The sequence below is a fragment of the Anarhichas minor genome, unplaced genomic scaffold, assembly GCF_050575085.1.
Source record: "Anarhichas minor isolate MPS153535 unplaced genomic scaffold, ASM5057508v1 ptg000064l, whole genome shotgun sequence".
In the NCBI taxonomy this organism is placed as follows: domain Eukaryota; kingdom Metazoa; phylum Chordata; class Actinopteri; order Perciformes; family Anarhichadidae; genus Anarhichas; species Anarhichas minor.
This window is the reverse complement of record NW_027466510.1, coordinates 79,181-96,596: the sequence shown is the minus strand read 5'-3', so window position 1 is coordinate 96,596 and position 17,416 is coordinate 79,181. Positions and strand designations below refer to the sequence as shown.

Genomic DNA, 17,416 nt, shown 5'->3' with positions numbered 1-17,416 from the left:
ATCCTGTCGCATATGTGGAGTCTCCTCAGGGGAACCGGCATGGACGGATTGGTTTGAGTTTGTAGAAGGAAAACCCTAAAACCCTCACGTCATTGGGGGCTTTACCCAAGAGCTCAAAGCTTCATTCAGAGCGAAGCCGTTCAACTTATTATTATTTATAACTTACAGAAACGTGTTATGGCCTCAATCTGTGTCACACACACGGCGAGCGATGCGGCGCTCAGTTCATTAACTCAGTCCAAGAGTTACAATGTATTGAAAAAAGAACGAAATATTCTGCTTCAGACCATGTGTAGCAGCAATAACAGCTTCATTCACTTATATCACTACAGGAACATAAAATCATATTTTCCTGTGTTTTAAGGTGTATGACATCATACAATATAACGAGTATATATACTTATATACTTTGAAATAATATTTATTATTTGGACTTCTCTACCTGCTGTGCAGCCCAGTATTTATCTTTAGGAGTGAAAACATGCTTAACTTAATTTAAATAAAACCAACAACAACAAAAAAAAGCTTATTTTTTGCGTTTACTCTTTATGGGCTCGCTCAGGAGATTGACCTTTCACCTACGGCCCTACGTCACTAGATCTACGACATTAAGCCATTTGTTATTTAATCGTCTAATTTACTAAACAAAGTCACATTTACTCCTTTTTCTTTCCAAAACACTTGCTTTTAGCTCTTATACCCACATGAGCAGAGTCGATGGAGTGGAAATCATCTTGTGTTTCTCAATATGATGAAGTAGAAACCCAGTTTTAACAGAAATGTCCTTGTCGGGATTAAGTAATATCTAAAAGTCAGAGTTTATTTTATGGTGTGTTCTGACAGCAATACGACTACTGGAGGCTGAACCAGCCGGACAGCTTCTTCCAGTCGGGGGAGGACTGTGTGGTGATGATCTGGCACGAGGGAGGACAGTGGAACGACGTGCCGTGTAACTACCACCTCACCTTCACCTGCAAGAAGGGGACAGGTACGCTCACCTGGAAACACAGAACGTTCGGGTCTGAAACGTTCCTGTTTCTGATATCAGTGCAGCTGTTTTTTGGCTAAAAACGGATAAAACAAGTTCACAATAACTTTATGAGGTGATATTACTTAAATGGTGTGTTCACAGCTTGTTGCTCTGCCTCCAAGTGTCCATCGAATCAATAAATGGAGGTTCCTCTGTCTGTCTCCTGCCATCAGTCTCATGTGGGCAGCCCCCCGTGGTGAACGACACCCGAGTGTTTGGTGCCGTGAAGCCTCGCTACGAGATCAACACTCTGCTCCGCTACCACTGCAAACAGGGCTTCATCCAGAGACACGCCCCCACCATCCGCTGCCGGGCCAACGGCCAATGGGACGCGCCCAAAGTCACCTGCACCAGCCGTGAGTTGTTGTGGTTCAGAATCACGAGGCTGCTTAAACATCTAGAGACGTTTTCTCACTTTTTAACGCTCTTTTTGTTCTTTTTCGATCCGTCTTCTCAGCCGCGACCTACCACAAGTCATTAACTGTTCGGCGCCGCAACAACCAGAGCAACGAGCAACAGAACCGGCACCATAACCACCACGTCCATCACCCCAAGAGTCCGCAGAAACCCGACCCGACCCAAGAGCAGCAGCAGAGTAACAGTTTCTTCCAGAACCACTGGAACCCTTTCCTGAGGGAGAAGAAGCAGCAGACAGAGGATCAGATGAGACACTGATTTGGGGTTTTTGTGGGTTTTTGTAAATCAGCTCAGCGGTGGCAGCCGAACACGTCGGTCCAGAGGCATCGATAGACAGAGAGACGCACTGAACTGTCTATCGATGGCTCCGCAAAGGACTTCAATGTCCCCAAAAGAAAAATTCAGGATCTGAACCGTAAAACTCGTGAGAAGTTAGTTTAATTTGTTGATCATTTCTCAAGTCTCAACGCCCTAAACAGGAAGAGATTCTAACGTTTAGTTCTACAATATAAAATAGGTCAGTAAACGCCCCTCTGGTGAATCTTAAAACGGGACATCCTGCACAAACCCGCCATCTTTAAATTGTCATTTTAAGTTGCGCTCTGACGTCAGTGGTCCGTAGTCTTTTAACCAAACGCGTTGTTGTTGTCAACCGACTGGAGGCAGCGATGCACTTCCTGTACCAAATCTGCCGGAAATTTGAAGAAGACAAAATCAAGCGAACACAAACTTGTTTGACGCACTCGTATAATTTCTCTATGGGCTCTTCTAAATGTTCAGATGTCGTGGATGAAGACAAATTACATAATTTGAGAATCAACTGGAGAAAAAAAGGGGAGGCGCTGTTAGCTCTGTCAGCACTTTTGCTGTTTGCGCGGTTAGCTCTGTCAGCACTTTTGCTGTTTGCGCGGTTAGCTCTGTCAGCACTTTTGCTGTTTGCGCGGTTAGCTCTGTCAGCACTGTTGCTGTTTGCGCGGTTAGCTCTGTCAGCACTGTTGCTGTTTGCGCGGTTAGCTCTGTCAGCACTGTTGCCGTTGTTTCTGCTGTTGGCTCCGTTATCTGCTAGCTGCCAGCTCAGACATCCGTGTTCAGAACCATAAGCAGGCAGGAAATCCCCGCTGGATGAGTTGTAGCTGCTGCGGTAGTCGGCAAATCACAGGTTGCGAGCCAAACCATACGAATAGTCATTTAGGTTTGGGAACAAAAACGGTTCCAATGCAGATATCGTTTGATTGGAGAAGTTTCAAAAGTACTGTGTTATTTCTGTCGATACCCAGCCCGATGTAATGTAGTGACCTCAACCCAGTCGAACTTATTTTAAAGACATTGCTCCGTAGAGTTACTACAGATCAATAGCTCCACAGGGTGCCTTTCATTTTGGGAACAAACCACCAAAACACAACATTCACTCCTAGAAGAGCTAGCCCAGTAGTCTTTAGTGTTATTGACAGACTATAAAGAGCATGAAGTCATCATTTTAAATTATTATCATAGGGCATATTTTAATTCGTTGACCTTCGGTTTGTTGCTGCTCATTATGACCTTTTGTTTCTGGCTGATTTCCACGTGTAGAGTTTTGTACAAAATATTTTAGCTGAGTTATTTCTTTTTTTTAAACAAAAGGGAGCTTTAAAAGGCGTCACACGGAGCTAAAGAGATTGTTATGAATGTGCGTGTGCTATTAATCATAGGATATATATATATTCTAAATACTATATGAAGCCATATGAATTTAACTTATTGTATACTTTAAACACTATGAATGGACTGTGATATTAAATAAAGGTCATTGGAACTGAAGTGGTTCTGTTAATGACGACTCTCCGTGCTGTTTACAGATCTCATCATGTTTGTCTTCAATCCAACGAATTCACCGCCGATTGTTTTAAAGGTTCCATCTTTGAGTTCTGAGACGAAAGCTTTGTTAGATGTTGATCTCTGCCGCAGATCTGGAATCTGTGATTTTAATCCAACAAATAAAGGGAATGTGAAAAATGTGCAACAAGATTTCTTTATGTGACCTTTGTGCATTTTACCTTTTTCCTATTCATACATTTTCCTTTTTACATATTGTTCGTCAGCGTATATGCATTTTTTCAATGTTCTTCTCCTCCATTCACTGCATCTGTGACACAAGAGCTTATTGTTATGTAATCATCGTTTCTTTCTCCATTTGAGTTACTGTAAAAAAAATGTCCATCATGTTGGTTTAAGTTTCATTTCTCAGCTGTTTGTGCAATAACATCATAACACAACCTGTGTTGTTTGTGTGGTTTTATTTTATACCACTATATTTATACTTTTCTTATTGTCAAACTGTGAAAAGACCAAAACCAACAACACATTCGTTCCTCTCTGACTTCCTGTCTGTGGCTCTCAGCTTCAAACCCGTTGAAGACGTGAAACTTTAAAGCTGCTCTCATCAATATGCTTTCATTAAAGAAGTATTTTACTGCTGAAAAGATACAACTAGGTGGTAGGAAGGTGCTGGTATTCTGAGGTTTATATTCCCTTCAGCTCAGAAGGTAGAAAACCTGCAACTCCCAGAATGCACTGAGCTTGTTTCTGTGCTATCCTCACATATCCTCACATACACTGCCCACATTGTAATGATACAACGCTGCAAAGTTTATATTCATCAATGGATCAATGGTTTGTTGGACTCGTCCGGCCACCAATAATCGTCTTTTTGAATATTATAAAATACGTCACTCTGACTGTTGCTTAGTTACGTAGATGCATTTCATGCGCGTGTCCACCATGAAGGAGGCTCCTCATTAACCTTCCATCTGTATTGTTTTAGTCCTCAGCAACACGAAAAAAACCAGACAATTCGTGTCCATGTCCACAAAACCAATAGATTACATTTGGTGGAATATGAGTCAACATGAGAAGAAACACGTCAGCGACACGCCGTCACTCAGGTCCTAAAAACAGCACCGTGTGTGTTTTCTTTGCTGTACTTCAGTTACAGCACCATGAATGGCCTCGGTGTTTCTGCAAAGGAAAACATTGTATTCCGAGCGGCGCCCCCCCCCCTCCCCTGGAAACATTACTGCATCACTCAGGAACTCCACCTGATCCGCTCTGTAGTTCAGCTCCACCCTGAGCTCTGCTGGCTTCTCTTCAGCTGAGCTGCAGCGTGGTTGCTCGTAAGTGGCCGTGATGTATTTTGTGGATAAATGGAGAAGTCAATGAGACGCAGGGTCCAGGTTTATGAACTGTTTTATTGTCCTTCTGTCTTTGAGTCCTAAAGGTTTCCTCTGAACGCTGCAGTCATGAACAAGACGAGCCAAGTCGGTCAGATTATACATCAAATAAAAGGCAACAGATGTGACGTTTCTTTAGATTTCTAAGGAATAGTTTGACATTTTGGGAAATTAAGTGTTATACGCTTAATATGCAGTTTGAGCGAGCAGGCGGTCAGCTTAGCTTAGCTTAGCATAAAGACTGGAAGCAGGGGGAAACAGCTAGCCTAACATTTGAAATAAAACAAACATTGATTAACATGTTACATTGTTTTTTTAATCTGTAAAACAACTGAGTTACTTTAGAGCTGATTGTTTGTGGATTTAGTTTAAAAGAGCTAAGCTAGCTGTGTCTTTAAGCTAAGCTAATCGGCTGAAGCCTTATATTTAACAGAGAGATATGAAAGTGGTGTCAGTCAATCTCTTAGTTGTATTAATGAACTATTTCTTTTATCTGGACACAAACAGAAATCTATGTTCTCCAGCTCAACATCCTCTAAATGTGCAACACAGTTTTCTTGGCTTTGGACGTTGAAATCTCCAACGTGGCTCAATGGATTGTTACCACCAACCTCTCTCTGTTTCAGCTTCTCTCCAGAGAACATGAAGCGGTGACCTCGTGGTTTGAACATGAAGTTACCGGCTGTGAGGTCGTATTTCCCAAAATGTCAAACTCACACTTAACATCGTCTGCAAACTGTTTACAAGAACTGACAAAAAAACACAAGTTAGAAAGGAAACAAATGGTGTAGTTGAGCTAATCCTGCAGGAGACGCTTCAGTAAGTTCTGTAAAATCAACACTTTCCCACAGTGAGGGATGTTTCATCGAGTCTGTCCAGCAGGTCTTCAGCGATAAGTGTGGCTGATTGTTCAGTGGAGCCAAGCAAAGCCGACTCTACGGCGAGGCCCAAGTGGATGACCTAAACCAGAGTGTGGGGGCCAGCTGGGACGGCGTACGGTGAGCTAACACTTGGTCAATGTTTACCCTCTGAAAGCCTTACATGGAAGAAGCCCCGAGTGCCTCCATGCAGCAGTGATCGGTTTTGGTGAATGTGTTGTGTTTCTGTCTCGGTTCGGAGTCTCTGCAGAGCCTCGATAGGGATCAGGGAGCCGTGCTCCGGATCAGGACTGGCTGAGTCCCATCTGTGACCTCAGCGATTCGTACGTTACTCCGTGATTCGGTTACAAAGTGTTTCCTAATCTTACGAAGGGGAAAGTCTGTGGTTCTCTCGAAGAAGAAGTGGATGTCATCATCTCACAGTCGTGTACTGTTTCAGTGAAAGTTTAATCTTCTGTCGTATCTTCTTCTAGCTGTGTGTTCAACGGTTCGAATGATATTTCACGTAGTTATTCCTCATTTGTTGTGTGCAACACGTGTCAATTTCTGCTCTTTACATGAATACAGTCTTTTCAAAATGAACTTCTGTCTACAAAGGAAACAACTACGTTGGGTTCAGGCAACAAAACGACTCAGTTAGGTTTCGTAAAAGAACGTTGTTTGAGTTAAAATAACTACTGAAGTTACATGACAAGAACATCGACGTTGACTTCGTTTCACACGAGGAACAAACTGCGGATCAGCAGGATAACGTACTCAATCATTTGTGGGATATCTACACATTACGGCTACGAATGCTGCTCAGACACGTCGCCGGGAGAAATGAATGCAAAATGCTTCAACTTGAGCTAAGAACGTGTTCTGGTCTCTAGAGTTGGTACATTTGGTTGTTTGGTTGGCGATTAAAACACAAACGGTTCAGCTGTGAAGATGAGAATTCACTTCCTGTCTGAACTGCGCGGCTGCAGCTGTTGCTTTCTCTGATGTGTTTCGCTCGTCACTTCTTTAGCTTCAGACAAAACTTCTGATAACTCAACACAGTGATATTCAATGAAACGAACATTTAGACGCTCGACAGCCGACGTTAATGCTGCGCTCGTTCCTTCCAGCAGTCTGAAGGACTGTGGATGAACTGGTGATTGAATCTGTTCTGCTTTCATCCCGACTCTCTCTCGTTTGTCTTTCTCATCGTCGTTACTTTTGTATTATTGGACGACTTATTGAAATATCTTTCTTCATACTTCATACTTCTCAAAGCTTACTTTTATATGTATTCACCGTTGTCACAGAGCTTTTGTGTTTCAGTTCGGTTTATTTGTTTAAACCTACCAGCCCGCTTTTCATGAACCTTGGTTGAAGGTGGAGCACCAAACCGAGCAAGAAGCCGTCGGAGCCGAATCACGGCGCAGATACACAAATCATTTTTCACTTTGGCGAACGTCTGCGCTCTCTGGATGTCCTTCTGATTTGTCTTGTGGATTTAAACGTTTGGTTTTAGACCCAGTTAAACGATAACTGGTGATCAAGTGAAGTTTGAACTTGTTTGAGATAGACTTGTGGATTTCCATACGGAGGGCTGAGGTCACGATGGTCGGCTCGCCTCGACTCTAATCTCTCACTATAAGAAACTACAGTATTCGTATCAAAAATAACCATTTATCAAGGCGCTAGATAGATAGAAAGCTATACATACTGTATATGTATAGATCTATCTATCTATACATATATCTATAGATCTATAGATATAGTGGGTGCAGATCTACACTGACAGCTGCTTTGTGCTTGTAGAAGCTAAACATGCTCTGAAGTCTAAGAACTCGACTGTTTCTATTCATGCCAGGCGTTTTCTGTTGCTGCACACGTTAAACTACTCGTCTACATGTTCAACTACTCGTCTACATGTTCAACTACTCGTCTACATGTTCAACTACTCGTCTACATGTTCAACTACTCGTCTACATGTTCAACTACTCGTCTACATGTTCAACTACTCGTCTACATGTTCAACTACTCGTCTACATGTTCAACTACATGTTCAGTGCAAAGATCAAATCTTCTTATTTTTTCTGTGTTGTGGAGTTTCTGCGTTTGTTCCGCTTCATGTAAACCAAAGACATTTGGATAGTTTGGCCAATAAGACAAAAAAAATAATAATGTAAATATTTCTACAGTATATAAAAAGAAATAGCCATAAACAGAAGTACATTTCTAGATAATAACATTCTACTTAGAAAACATAAACAATGTTGTATTTTTTCCCCGTATTCATTGTGGTGGAGATGTTTGGTCCGAACACATTCGTACAAAAACGTAAAATACTGATGAAGTACACAGAACCGGTCGTAGCACCTTTTGTCTCGTACGGTCGGTGAACATCGGTTAAGTCGTGCGAGACTTTGTGTTCCTACCTGATGACATCACAGGTCACATGATCTCTCTCTTTCTCCTCAAACAAAACAAGATAAGTGCCCAAAGTATCCGTCCGACCGCGAGTCCTTTTAGCTGTGAAACTGTTCTCAGCTCAGTCCTTTCTGCTCATATGACATGTGACATGTCCATTTAAAGACAGCATGCCCCCCCCCTCCTCCAAAGGCATTGATTAAATAATATGAACCTTAAATATGTGTAAACTATCCTTCAGAGAGTATCAGCTAACAATGTCTAAAGGTTTCCATGTAAATAAATCATCACAGTTTGAATGTTTGTTCACGTCTCTTTGTCCACTTGTGTGTCCACTAGTGTATGAATGTGTGTGTGTGTGTGCATGCCGATGTGTGTGCATGCCGGTGTGTGTGTGTGTGTGTGTGTGTGTGTGTGTGTGTGTGTGCGCGCGCGTGCGTGCGTGCGTGTGTGGCTCAGTTGTGGCCCTTGAAGCAGTACGCTCCGTACAGCTTGTGCTTTTTGTCGGGGAAGCCGCTGAACCTGACGGCGGCCTCCGTGGGGCTGCAGCGCCGGCGGGGGCGGGACACGGGGTAACGGACGCTGCCGTCGGCCAACCAGCCGGCGTCGCAGCGGTCGTAGCCCAGCAGCTTCCAGGCGGCGTACATCTGGCCGACCTTGGCGATCTGGGCGCCGTCCTGTTGGCACGCCCTCACCGCCTCGTCGTAGGTCAGCTTAGACGGGTGGATCAGGTAGTAGAACCGACCTGAGACAACAGGAAGACGAAGAACGATGAGCACAAAGACGTGAAAACACAACGTGTGTGAGAACTAACGACCGCTGAAGGCTGCAGGGTTTATTAAACCTGAGGACAATAAAAGAAGCTGAGCAATAAGTTTTCATAAATTCAAGTTATTTGCAAAAACATTCAAGAAATATTATCTTTCGGGACCTCCAAAAGTTTCGGGTCTATTGGCAGAAATGGAACGTAATATAAAAGAAGTATTTTTTAGTGTATAATCACCTCGAAACAAGAATCGTTTTATTTTTCCGTCATCTTAGAATAAGCTGTTTTTACAAAAGCAGAGAATGGACAAACCAAACAAGAGTTTCAGTTGGTTGCAATCTGCAGCCTCACCACTAGATGCCACCAGATCCAACACACTGGACCTCAAACACTCTGAAATGGGCCTAAATGTTCCTAAAGTACATTCAATTGGTAATACTTTGGTATTTTTACTCAAGTAGAATTCTGAATGCAGGACTTTTACTTGTAACTGTTTTTAGATTGTGGTATTGTTCTTTTTTGAGGCAACAGATAAAGAGGCCTGACCCACCAGCCTGCTGTATTTCATTGGACAATTGTCTTTTGGGGCAACCTGCTTAATTAACGGTAAACACACACACACACACCTTGGTAGTGGGAGGTGAAGCAGAACACGTCATAGTGGTTCTTCTCTTTGTCTCTCAGACCGTAGTTGCGGACGCCCGGCAGCATGTTCTTGCCTCCGCAGGGTTCTCTGGGGTTGGTGATGGGGTACTGGACCGAGCCGTCGCTCAGCCAGCCGGCGTTGCACCAGTCCAGCTTCCCTCGCCACGCCTCGTGCAGCTGGTCGAAGGAGGCCACGACGGCGTCCTGGTCCCGACACGCCCGCTCAGCATCGTAGAAGTTGAGGTTGTAGCGACCCAGGCGGGGGAAGTAGGGGAAGACGACGCCTACGGAGGGAGTTAGCAGGTTAAACCGCGTTCGGATTGGATCCTGTTGTTTAACCTCATGACTGAAAGCACGTCTCGCTGTGTAAGCACAGCCGTCTCTCTGCTGGCTTCAGGCTGACATCTCAAACACAATGAAGCTGACACTGATGAACACTCTGCTGACTTTCCCCCCCGAGCAGTCGCCGCTCGCGCTGCTAAATGTAGTCAGCCTCTTACAGAACAATGACATTCATATCGACATTTTCATGTCCAAGAGTTGGTTCACCTTCCAGGTCGAGGGACACCACCACTGTTCCATCTTCCAGCCCATCGATGACTTCACACTTGTATCTCCCATAATCCTCCAGGGTGAGCTCTGTGATGACCAGCGAGGCGTCCATGGGGGAGGAGCCCTGCAGGTGGACGCGTCCATGGAAACTGCCGTAACTCCTTTTGTGGTAATCCATGGCGACAAATACGTCCACCTAGAAGGAGACAGAGAGAGATGTTCTGTTATTGTTGAACAGCACAATAATAATGTTTCATTGCTTCATGTTACAGAACATGCAAACCCCATTCTTAGAGTGTTAAGCTCAGTGTGTAGCATTTCACGGATCTATTAGCAAAAAACACTTTTACACTCGTACACGCGTACATTTTATTTAAAAAATAAACTTTCGTCTTCACAGGAAACTCCTCGAACTGCCAACAGGAAAGGTTTATACAAAGTTCTATGTTAGTTATGCCGTTGCTTTTACTTCCTGGTTCATGATGTCGTGGACGACTGCAATCCTGAAGAGGTCGGAGTGAGTGGAGACGTGTTCAGTTGGACGCAGTTTGCAACCAAACCACTAGATGTCACTAAATCCTACAAACTGGCCCTTTTGAATCAAAAGTTCAGATATTTGCGATAGTTGGAAAATATGTTTGTTCACTTTCTGGTGGGGACTTGGATGAGAATATTGACACAACTCTCATATCTGTCTGTTAAATAAAAGGCTAAAGCCTGCAGCCAGCTAGCTTAGCTTAGCATAAAGACAGAAACAGGTGGAACTGTTAGCTAGGCTCTGTCCAGAGTCGACTAAATCTGCCTAATTGACTCTTGTTTGTTTAATTTTTACAAAAAAAAGCGTAATTAACAAAATCTCTATATTTTTTTTTAATATTTTGAAACCTGCATTTGTTCACTCCCATGTTTATGTTTCTGTCACTAAATGTTGATCAGCTCAAAAGGATAAAAACACTTTTATTCTCTACACATTTGCATAATGGACTTCTGCGTCTGCAGGAATCTGTATCTGTACAAACCTCCTGTGCATTCTAACAGAGCACAACATACAAACAAAACCCACTTCTTACACATAAGTGATTATTTAAATTTAAGTTTGATCCAAAAGAGAAACCAGCAGAGCGTTCCTTTAATTCATTATCATACATGATGTTACGGAAATGCTGCACATTGTAACAAAACAAAACATCTAAGAACACAGATAAACCGTAATATGTAAAATATGTATTGACCTCTTTCAGGTAGTCTGACGTCAGCTTGGTCCATTTGATCCTCATCTTCCGGCTGGGCGTCAGGGATCGGTCCATTCGGATCTTGCATGGCAGCGTAGCGTTCCCTCCTCGCCTCGACACAACCTTCAACTGTTCCGCCGCCACCGAGAGTCGAGGACCGTTCTCTGCAAGACGGCGACGAAAAGATAAACAAATCAGCTGCAGTCTGGACCGGTTATTATACAAACTAAAGGATTTTAAATATTTACAAACATCATCCGTAGTTGGTTTCAGAATCCAAACTTTTAAAGCAATAGTTTAAGATTTTGGGAAATGAACTTGAAAGATATCTCTATAGTCAGGACGCAGTTAGCCTAGCTTAGCATAAACACTGGAAGCAGGGGGAAACAGCTAGCCTGGCTCTGTTTAAAAATAATCTTAATAATAATATCCTATAATAATAATAATGTCCTGTTTGAGTCCAAAGCGATGCGTTTGAGCGTAAACCTGGAAATTCAAACTGTTCCTGAACACAACATTCCTCTGCTGTGACCTTCAGCCTCATCACTAAACGAGGGTTCTGATTGGCTGTTTAACCACCGCAGCGTTTTACTTTGTCTGCTGTGTAAGCACATACACACACACACACACACACGCACACACACACACACACACACGCACACGCTTCATCCATAGAACTGATCAAACAGCTGATGGCTCATTGATCCTCTGTGCTGTTAAACGGAGAGATGACTTCTTCTTCTTCTTCTTCTTCTTCTTCTTCTTCACTTCCTGAATCGTTGAACTGATTTTAGTTTCTGATGAAAGTGAAAGTCTGAATGTTCATTCTGAGATTCAGCTGTTTGTTTAATGTCGTTATGGTTACATTAGTTAGTTAATGGTTAGTTAGTCTAGTTATTCTAGTTAGTCTAGTTATTCTAGTTAGTCTAGTTAGTCTAGTTATTCTAGTTAGTCTAGTTATTCGTTAGTCTAGTTATTCTAGTTAGTCTAGTTATTCTAGTTATTCTAGTTAGTCTAGTTAGTCTAGTTATTCGTTAGTCTAGTTATTCTAGTTAGTCTAGTTATTCTAGTTAGTCTAGTTAGTCTAGTTATTCGTTAGTCTAGTTATTCTAGTTAGTCTAGTTATTCTAGTTATTCCAGTTAGTCTAGTTATTCTCGTTAGTCTCGTTAGTCTCATTAGCTTGAGTTTGTTCGTCACGTGTTTGTTAGTTTGTGATTATTCACTATACTTACTATATACTAGTCAGTTACTTAGTTATTTACTGAGTTAATTAACCTATTTAGTTTTACTTTTGTTAGATATGAGTTTTTGATTATTTATTTGACTATCAATTAGTTATTGGTTAAATTGCATTCAGTATTGTTATTATTATTATGTGTAAGTTGCCTAGGTAGGTATGTATTTATTTATTTGTAGTCACTAGTTAGTTAATTTTAGTTAGTTGTTTCGTCACTATTCTTAAATGAATTAGTTTAGTTATACGTTTGTTTATTCTATATTATTATAGTGAACTTGACTGCTATTATATAAACAAGTTGTTAGTTTTTATTTAACATTATGCAACACAACTGTTGTTCCTGTTTCCAGCAGACAACACGTCTTCATTTAAACGTTAGAGGTTTAAAACCTTAAAGTGATCTCAGCTCCTCAGATAGATTATAAACAACATATTCTTGGAACCTCAGCTGGGTTTTTCTTGCAGTGTTTGAAATCTTGACACAAAGTTGTTCATCTGTCAGCGATGAGATAACTCTTTATCTCTCTGAGCTCATGATCCCCACATAGCAGCGCTATCTCTGCAGCACAACCAGCTGATAAACCGAGCAAGCTAACGACGCCGCAGAGCGCTAATAAAGTGTCGCGAACAAAACTCAGGAGAAAAAAGAGGCTGGAAGAGGCTGGAAGAGGCCTCTGCATGACATGTAGCCCCCCCCCTCTCACCTGTGACATAGATGGTCCTCGAGTGCTCCAGCTCAGGGTACAGAATGTCTAAATCATTGGCTGCTACGCTCAATGAGATCAACGCACAGATCAGCACGGGAATCATCTTCTCTCACCACACCGCCGGTCCGATCACTGCAGAGAAGAAGGGGGGGGGGGGGGGGGGGGGGGTTACAGTACGTACAGTAAGAGGAAGAGGATTTAGAGAAAAGGAAAGTTATTCATATACACGAGCATCATCTGCATTGAGGCTGCTGTGCAGCGTTTCTACCTGCAGTGCTGTTCTCTCTCTCTGCAGCACAAACACACACATTCAAAACACCTTCAGATTCTCACTAGTGAGTCGTCTCAAAATACAAAGAACTCTGCATGTTGCAAAGATCACTTTGATTCGTCCTCGATGCCCCAAAGCAGGACGTCCCGGGAGAAGCTTCAACGCTACAGAGGACGACACACACACACACACACACACATACACACACACACATTCTGGATAAAACACACATGTAGCAATATACAGTACGTACTGTAAATACTGTGCGGTGAATATTCCCCCGTCATCCAACATGTCCCGGTGACACTGACAGTCCACAACTTCTGCCACAGTGCAGCGTCACGCTCACACCTCAGGCTTCATTCACACACACACACACACACACACACACACACACACACACACACACACACTGCAGCCCATCCTCTACACACTCAACACAGAGAGGGATTCACTAGTTCACTACACAGGGATGTGTTTTATGGAGGACCAAGGCTGTCAATATTTAACTGAAGTCACTGAATCGAGTTGAAATTTCGTTTTCTTTATTTCAATTTTGTTTCAATTTAAATTTTAAAAATCTAATTTAACTCCGTTGCAACAACATACTTCGTGTTTACATCCCCCAAATATCCCAAATCATGGGAGCTGTAGTTCCAAAACTCTCCAAAAGAGAGGCACTTTATTTTGAAGGAAACTGTCATTTGGTATTATTTCTTTGAAAAAAAACATCCATTAAACCAAAGAAAATATGTATTAGTTATACAATTTATAACTAGAAACTTTATTCTCCATAAATGTAGAATTGTTTGCTTGCTTGCAGACTTTTGGGATTGATTTGAAGTGCATGAAATATCGACACCTCTGGACCTCCGTAGCTTGTCTGTGCGTTTCTTTTGAGGTGTGTGTGTGTGTGTGTGTGTGTGTGTGTGTGTGTGTGTGTGTGTGTGTGTGTGTGTGTGTGTGTGTGTGTGAGATAGTCAATCGGATTGATCCCCCCCCTTGTCTTCGTTCACTCAGTCCCATACTGCTGATGCACCGGCCTCCTCTGCCAGGTGGAGCTCCTGCAGTCAGCAGAATAACTCTGCAGTACACACACACACACACACACACAGACACAGACACACACACTTCACTTATTACCCCTTCCTGCCTGAAAAGAGGGAGGAGGACTGAGGAGGTGTGTGTGTGTGTACACGTCACCTATTTGTCCTCAAACATGTGGATGGTCCCCTCGTGGACAGGTGTGAGGACACATGAGACCTAAGAAGCTGTAACAGTTTGAGTCTCCAGAGAAAACCTCTTGTGAGTCTCTCTGGAGGAAACAAAGGGTTAAATACTTCATGACTCCAGCTGTTAGTGATGTCACATGTTAAGGACATATTTAGATCCTTTACTACAGTTAAAGTAACTAATACCACAATATAAAAATACTGATACATTAACATTATTACTGATATATTGGCTTTATTAACATTGTCCAAAGGAAAAGCAGCAAATCTTTCAAAATAAGTTAAACGAAGCATTTCATTTGTTCTTGTGTAAAACTGTTGGAGAATAACATTTTATTAACTTTTCATATGTTTTGTTATCAGAAATCGTAATTTGTAGATTAATTAAAGTTGTCAGATAAATATAGCGGAGTAGAAGTATTAGGTAGTACAACAAATTAGTAATCGAGAACAGTACTAGAGTAAATGTACTTAGTTACATTCCACCTCTGATACTTACTGTAGTATCTCATATTCAGATTTACAGACTTGCAGTAAAACAGAAAAGAAGAAGAGATCGTCTCAGTAAGAACTGTGGGACTCCTCCCAGTCTCTGGAGCCCAGTGAGGGATTGTTGCTGTGAACACGCCAACACATGCACTCACACACTCATCAATACTGGGGGGAGGGACATTTATTTTGAAACGTCAGCTGATAATTAACGATTAAAAAATGAAAAAACATATTTATATTATGATAGTCAGCCAACAAAATGATGATGAATACTCGCTCAAACACTTTGGTCCAGACTGAAATATCCTCACAACTATCGGATGGATTCTCATTATAATAAACAACAATATTGATGTTCCTCAGAGGATGAACCCGACTAGCCTCTGACCTTTCCTCTAGCGCCACCATGAAGCCGACATTGTAATGTGATGCCTATGCCAACATTAAATTATAAAACCTAATTTGGATTTAGGCAACAAAACTACAACAACAAAACGACAACAGAACTACAACAACAAAACTACAACAACAAAACTACAACAACAAAACCACAACAACAAAACCACGACAACAAAACTACAACAGAACTTTAACAATATAACTGCAACAAAACTACAACAACAAAACTACAACAAAACCACAACAACAAAACTACAGCAAAACTACAACAGCAAAACTACAACTGCAAAACTACAACAGCAAAACTACAACAACAAAACTAAAACAACAGAACCACAATACGCGGTCTCGTGGTAGAAGGTCCTGTGTTTGTTATCAGACCACCTCCACTCCCATTGGTTGTTTTTCTATATGTTATTCTACGTCTCGTGGATGCAGTTCATTTGTGTGTCCGCCACAAAAAAAGCATCCTGATCGACTTTCCATTGACAAAAAAAACAGACAATTCGTGTCCATGTACAGAAACACAATATATTGCAGTTAGTGTGTCGCAGCCTGCTGTGATACTGGGCTGGTATTTACACACGAGCATGAGGTTCTGTTGGATGGTAAGAAAAAAAAGAAGAAAAAGTCCACATTTTTTGGCAAAACTTTAAACTATTGTGACTTTTTTACATGAATGTGTTTTCACAGAGTCAAACCAAACAAAGCGTCCCAACGCCGAGGTAAAATAAACGAGTTCCTTCGTGGGGTTTCTAACAGTAATACTGGACCTCCAGCATGAGACATCACACAGTCACAAACCTCTGGAGTTACAACATCACAAAGACCAACAGCTGTCTCACTCACTGAACGTTTCCAGGCCTTGTTTGGTTCTTCTCTTTTATTTAGTCTCTACAGCGACTCCATTAGAACCGTGTTTAAACGACCTTTCACCTCGTCTCCAAATAACAAACACTTTACTGTGAGTTGAGATGTCTAAAGGCTCGGCTACCTTTAAATGTGTTCAGCCGCTCTCTTCCCTCTCTGACGGCCTGATTTATTCATGCAGGTGCTGCTGAGTACCCGACACACAGCTGCACCTCTTTCTCCTCCAGGATATCTGTCAAGTTGCAGACATCGTCATGCTCCTTTCAAGTCATGACACAATGAGTGTTTGTGTGCATCGCCGGTTCTAGTGAAGTGTAACTCATCATATGTGTCAATGACATTAATTACACCGTTCTAGCTACACTGGGGATTGGGACGCCCCCCAGAACTTTGTTCTAAACAGCAACCGGTTCTAAAAGAGTAAAGACTAGCCATGCGGTTCTGCTCTCGGTACTTTGTTGGTTCTGCAGTGTAGTTCAGAGTTTGATCAGAAGAACAGGATCATCAATGAAAGACAATCACTGAGATCATTGTTTAGATGAGAATGTGTTTACACACAAGAATAATAACCAAATGTTGATTCTTTTCTTAATTAATTCTCTTTTTAATCAAAAATAACCGATAAGAGGATCAATAAGAGTACTAGTGTTAATAAAATCATAACGATACTCATCCCTAACTGTGGATAGTATTCATTTCATTTCCTCCAGAACATAAATGCACTTCTTTCTCGTCTCATTTTGTTTGTATGACGTTGTTACTGATCGTGGCTCCATGGGGGCGCTGTCCGGTGCTGAACGTTGTCTCAGGCTGGGAGTTTTGGGAGTTTTGTATTCTTTGGATAAATCCATTTAAAAACTACCGTTATATTGAAGGCACTCTGTGCTGTATCTGCTGTTATTGAAGAAACGAGATGTTTCTTGTAAAGTATGAAAAATCTATTTTCTTATCACCTCCGCGGTCTAACGCCCCCTTTAACACACAGAGTTCTGGCGCCGGCGGGGACCTGAACACGTCTTCCACTTCTGTTTGCAACTGTGTATGTTTGATTCTTCAGAAGAATAACATGGAATCCGTC

General features: G+C 42.0%; 2 protein-coding genes across 3 annotated transcripts in view; one reads left to right on the top strand and one right to left on the bottom strand.

Moving 5' to 3' along the window:
* Positions 1-3,706, top strand: part of vcanb (versican b) — a 38,752-nt gene extending 35,046 nt beyond the window's left edge. For both annotated transcript variants that reach the window (XM_076078202.1, XM_076078201.1), the window contains exons 14-16: positions 844-988; positions 1,204-1,386; positions 1,488-3,706. In XM_076078202.1, the coding sequence (XP_075934317.1) occupies positions 844-988; positions 1,204-1,386; positions 1,488-1,705 (546 nt within the window). In that variant the 3' untranslated portion in view covers positions 1,706-3,706. The remainder of the gene's footprint in view (positions 1-843; positions 989-1,203; positions 1,387-1,487) is intronic.
* Positions 3,707-8,355: 4,649 nt separating this feature from the next.
* LOC142933960 (hyaluronan and proteoglycan link protein 1-like) lies at positions 8,356-13,656 on the bottom strand. The gene is made up of 6 exons (XM_076078296.1): positions 13,599-13,656; positions 13,072-13,206; positions 11,130-11,293; positions 9,895-10,093; positions 9,327-9,629; positions 8,356-8,679 (listed from the first exon to the last, which is right to left on the bottom strand). Exons 2-6 carry the CDS (start codon positions 13,175-13,177, stop codon positions 8,390-8,392), a joined length of 1,062 nt encoding a protein of 353 aa, XP_075934411.1. The 5' UTR covers positions 13,178-13,206; positions 13,599-13,656; the 3' UTR covers positions 8,356-8,389.
* Positions 13,657-17,416: the final 3,760 nt, after the last annotated feature.

Bases quoted from the DNA above. Each gene is read 5' to 3' on its own strand.
- LOC142933960 (XM_076078296.1), bottom strand. From the start codon at position 13,177: ATGATTCCCGTGCTGATCTGTGCGTTGATCTCATTGAGCGTAGCAGCC. The intron at 11,294-13,071 runs GTGAGAGGGGGG...GCCGTCTTGCAG, and splicing joins GAGGACCATCTATGTCACAG to AGAACGGTCCTCGACTCTCG. The intron at 10,094-11,129 runs GTCAATACATAT...GTCTCCTTCTAG, and splicing joins CGTCAGACTACCTGAAAGAG to GTGGACGTATTTGTCGCCAT.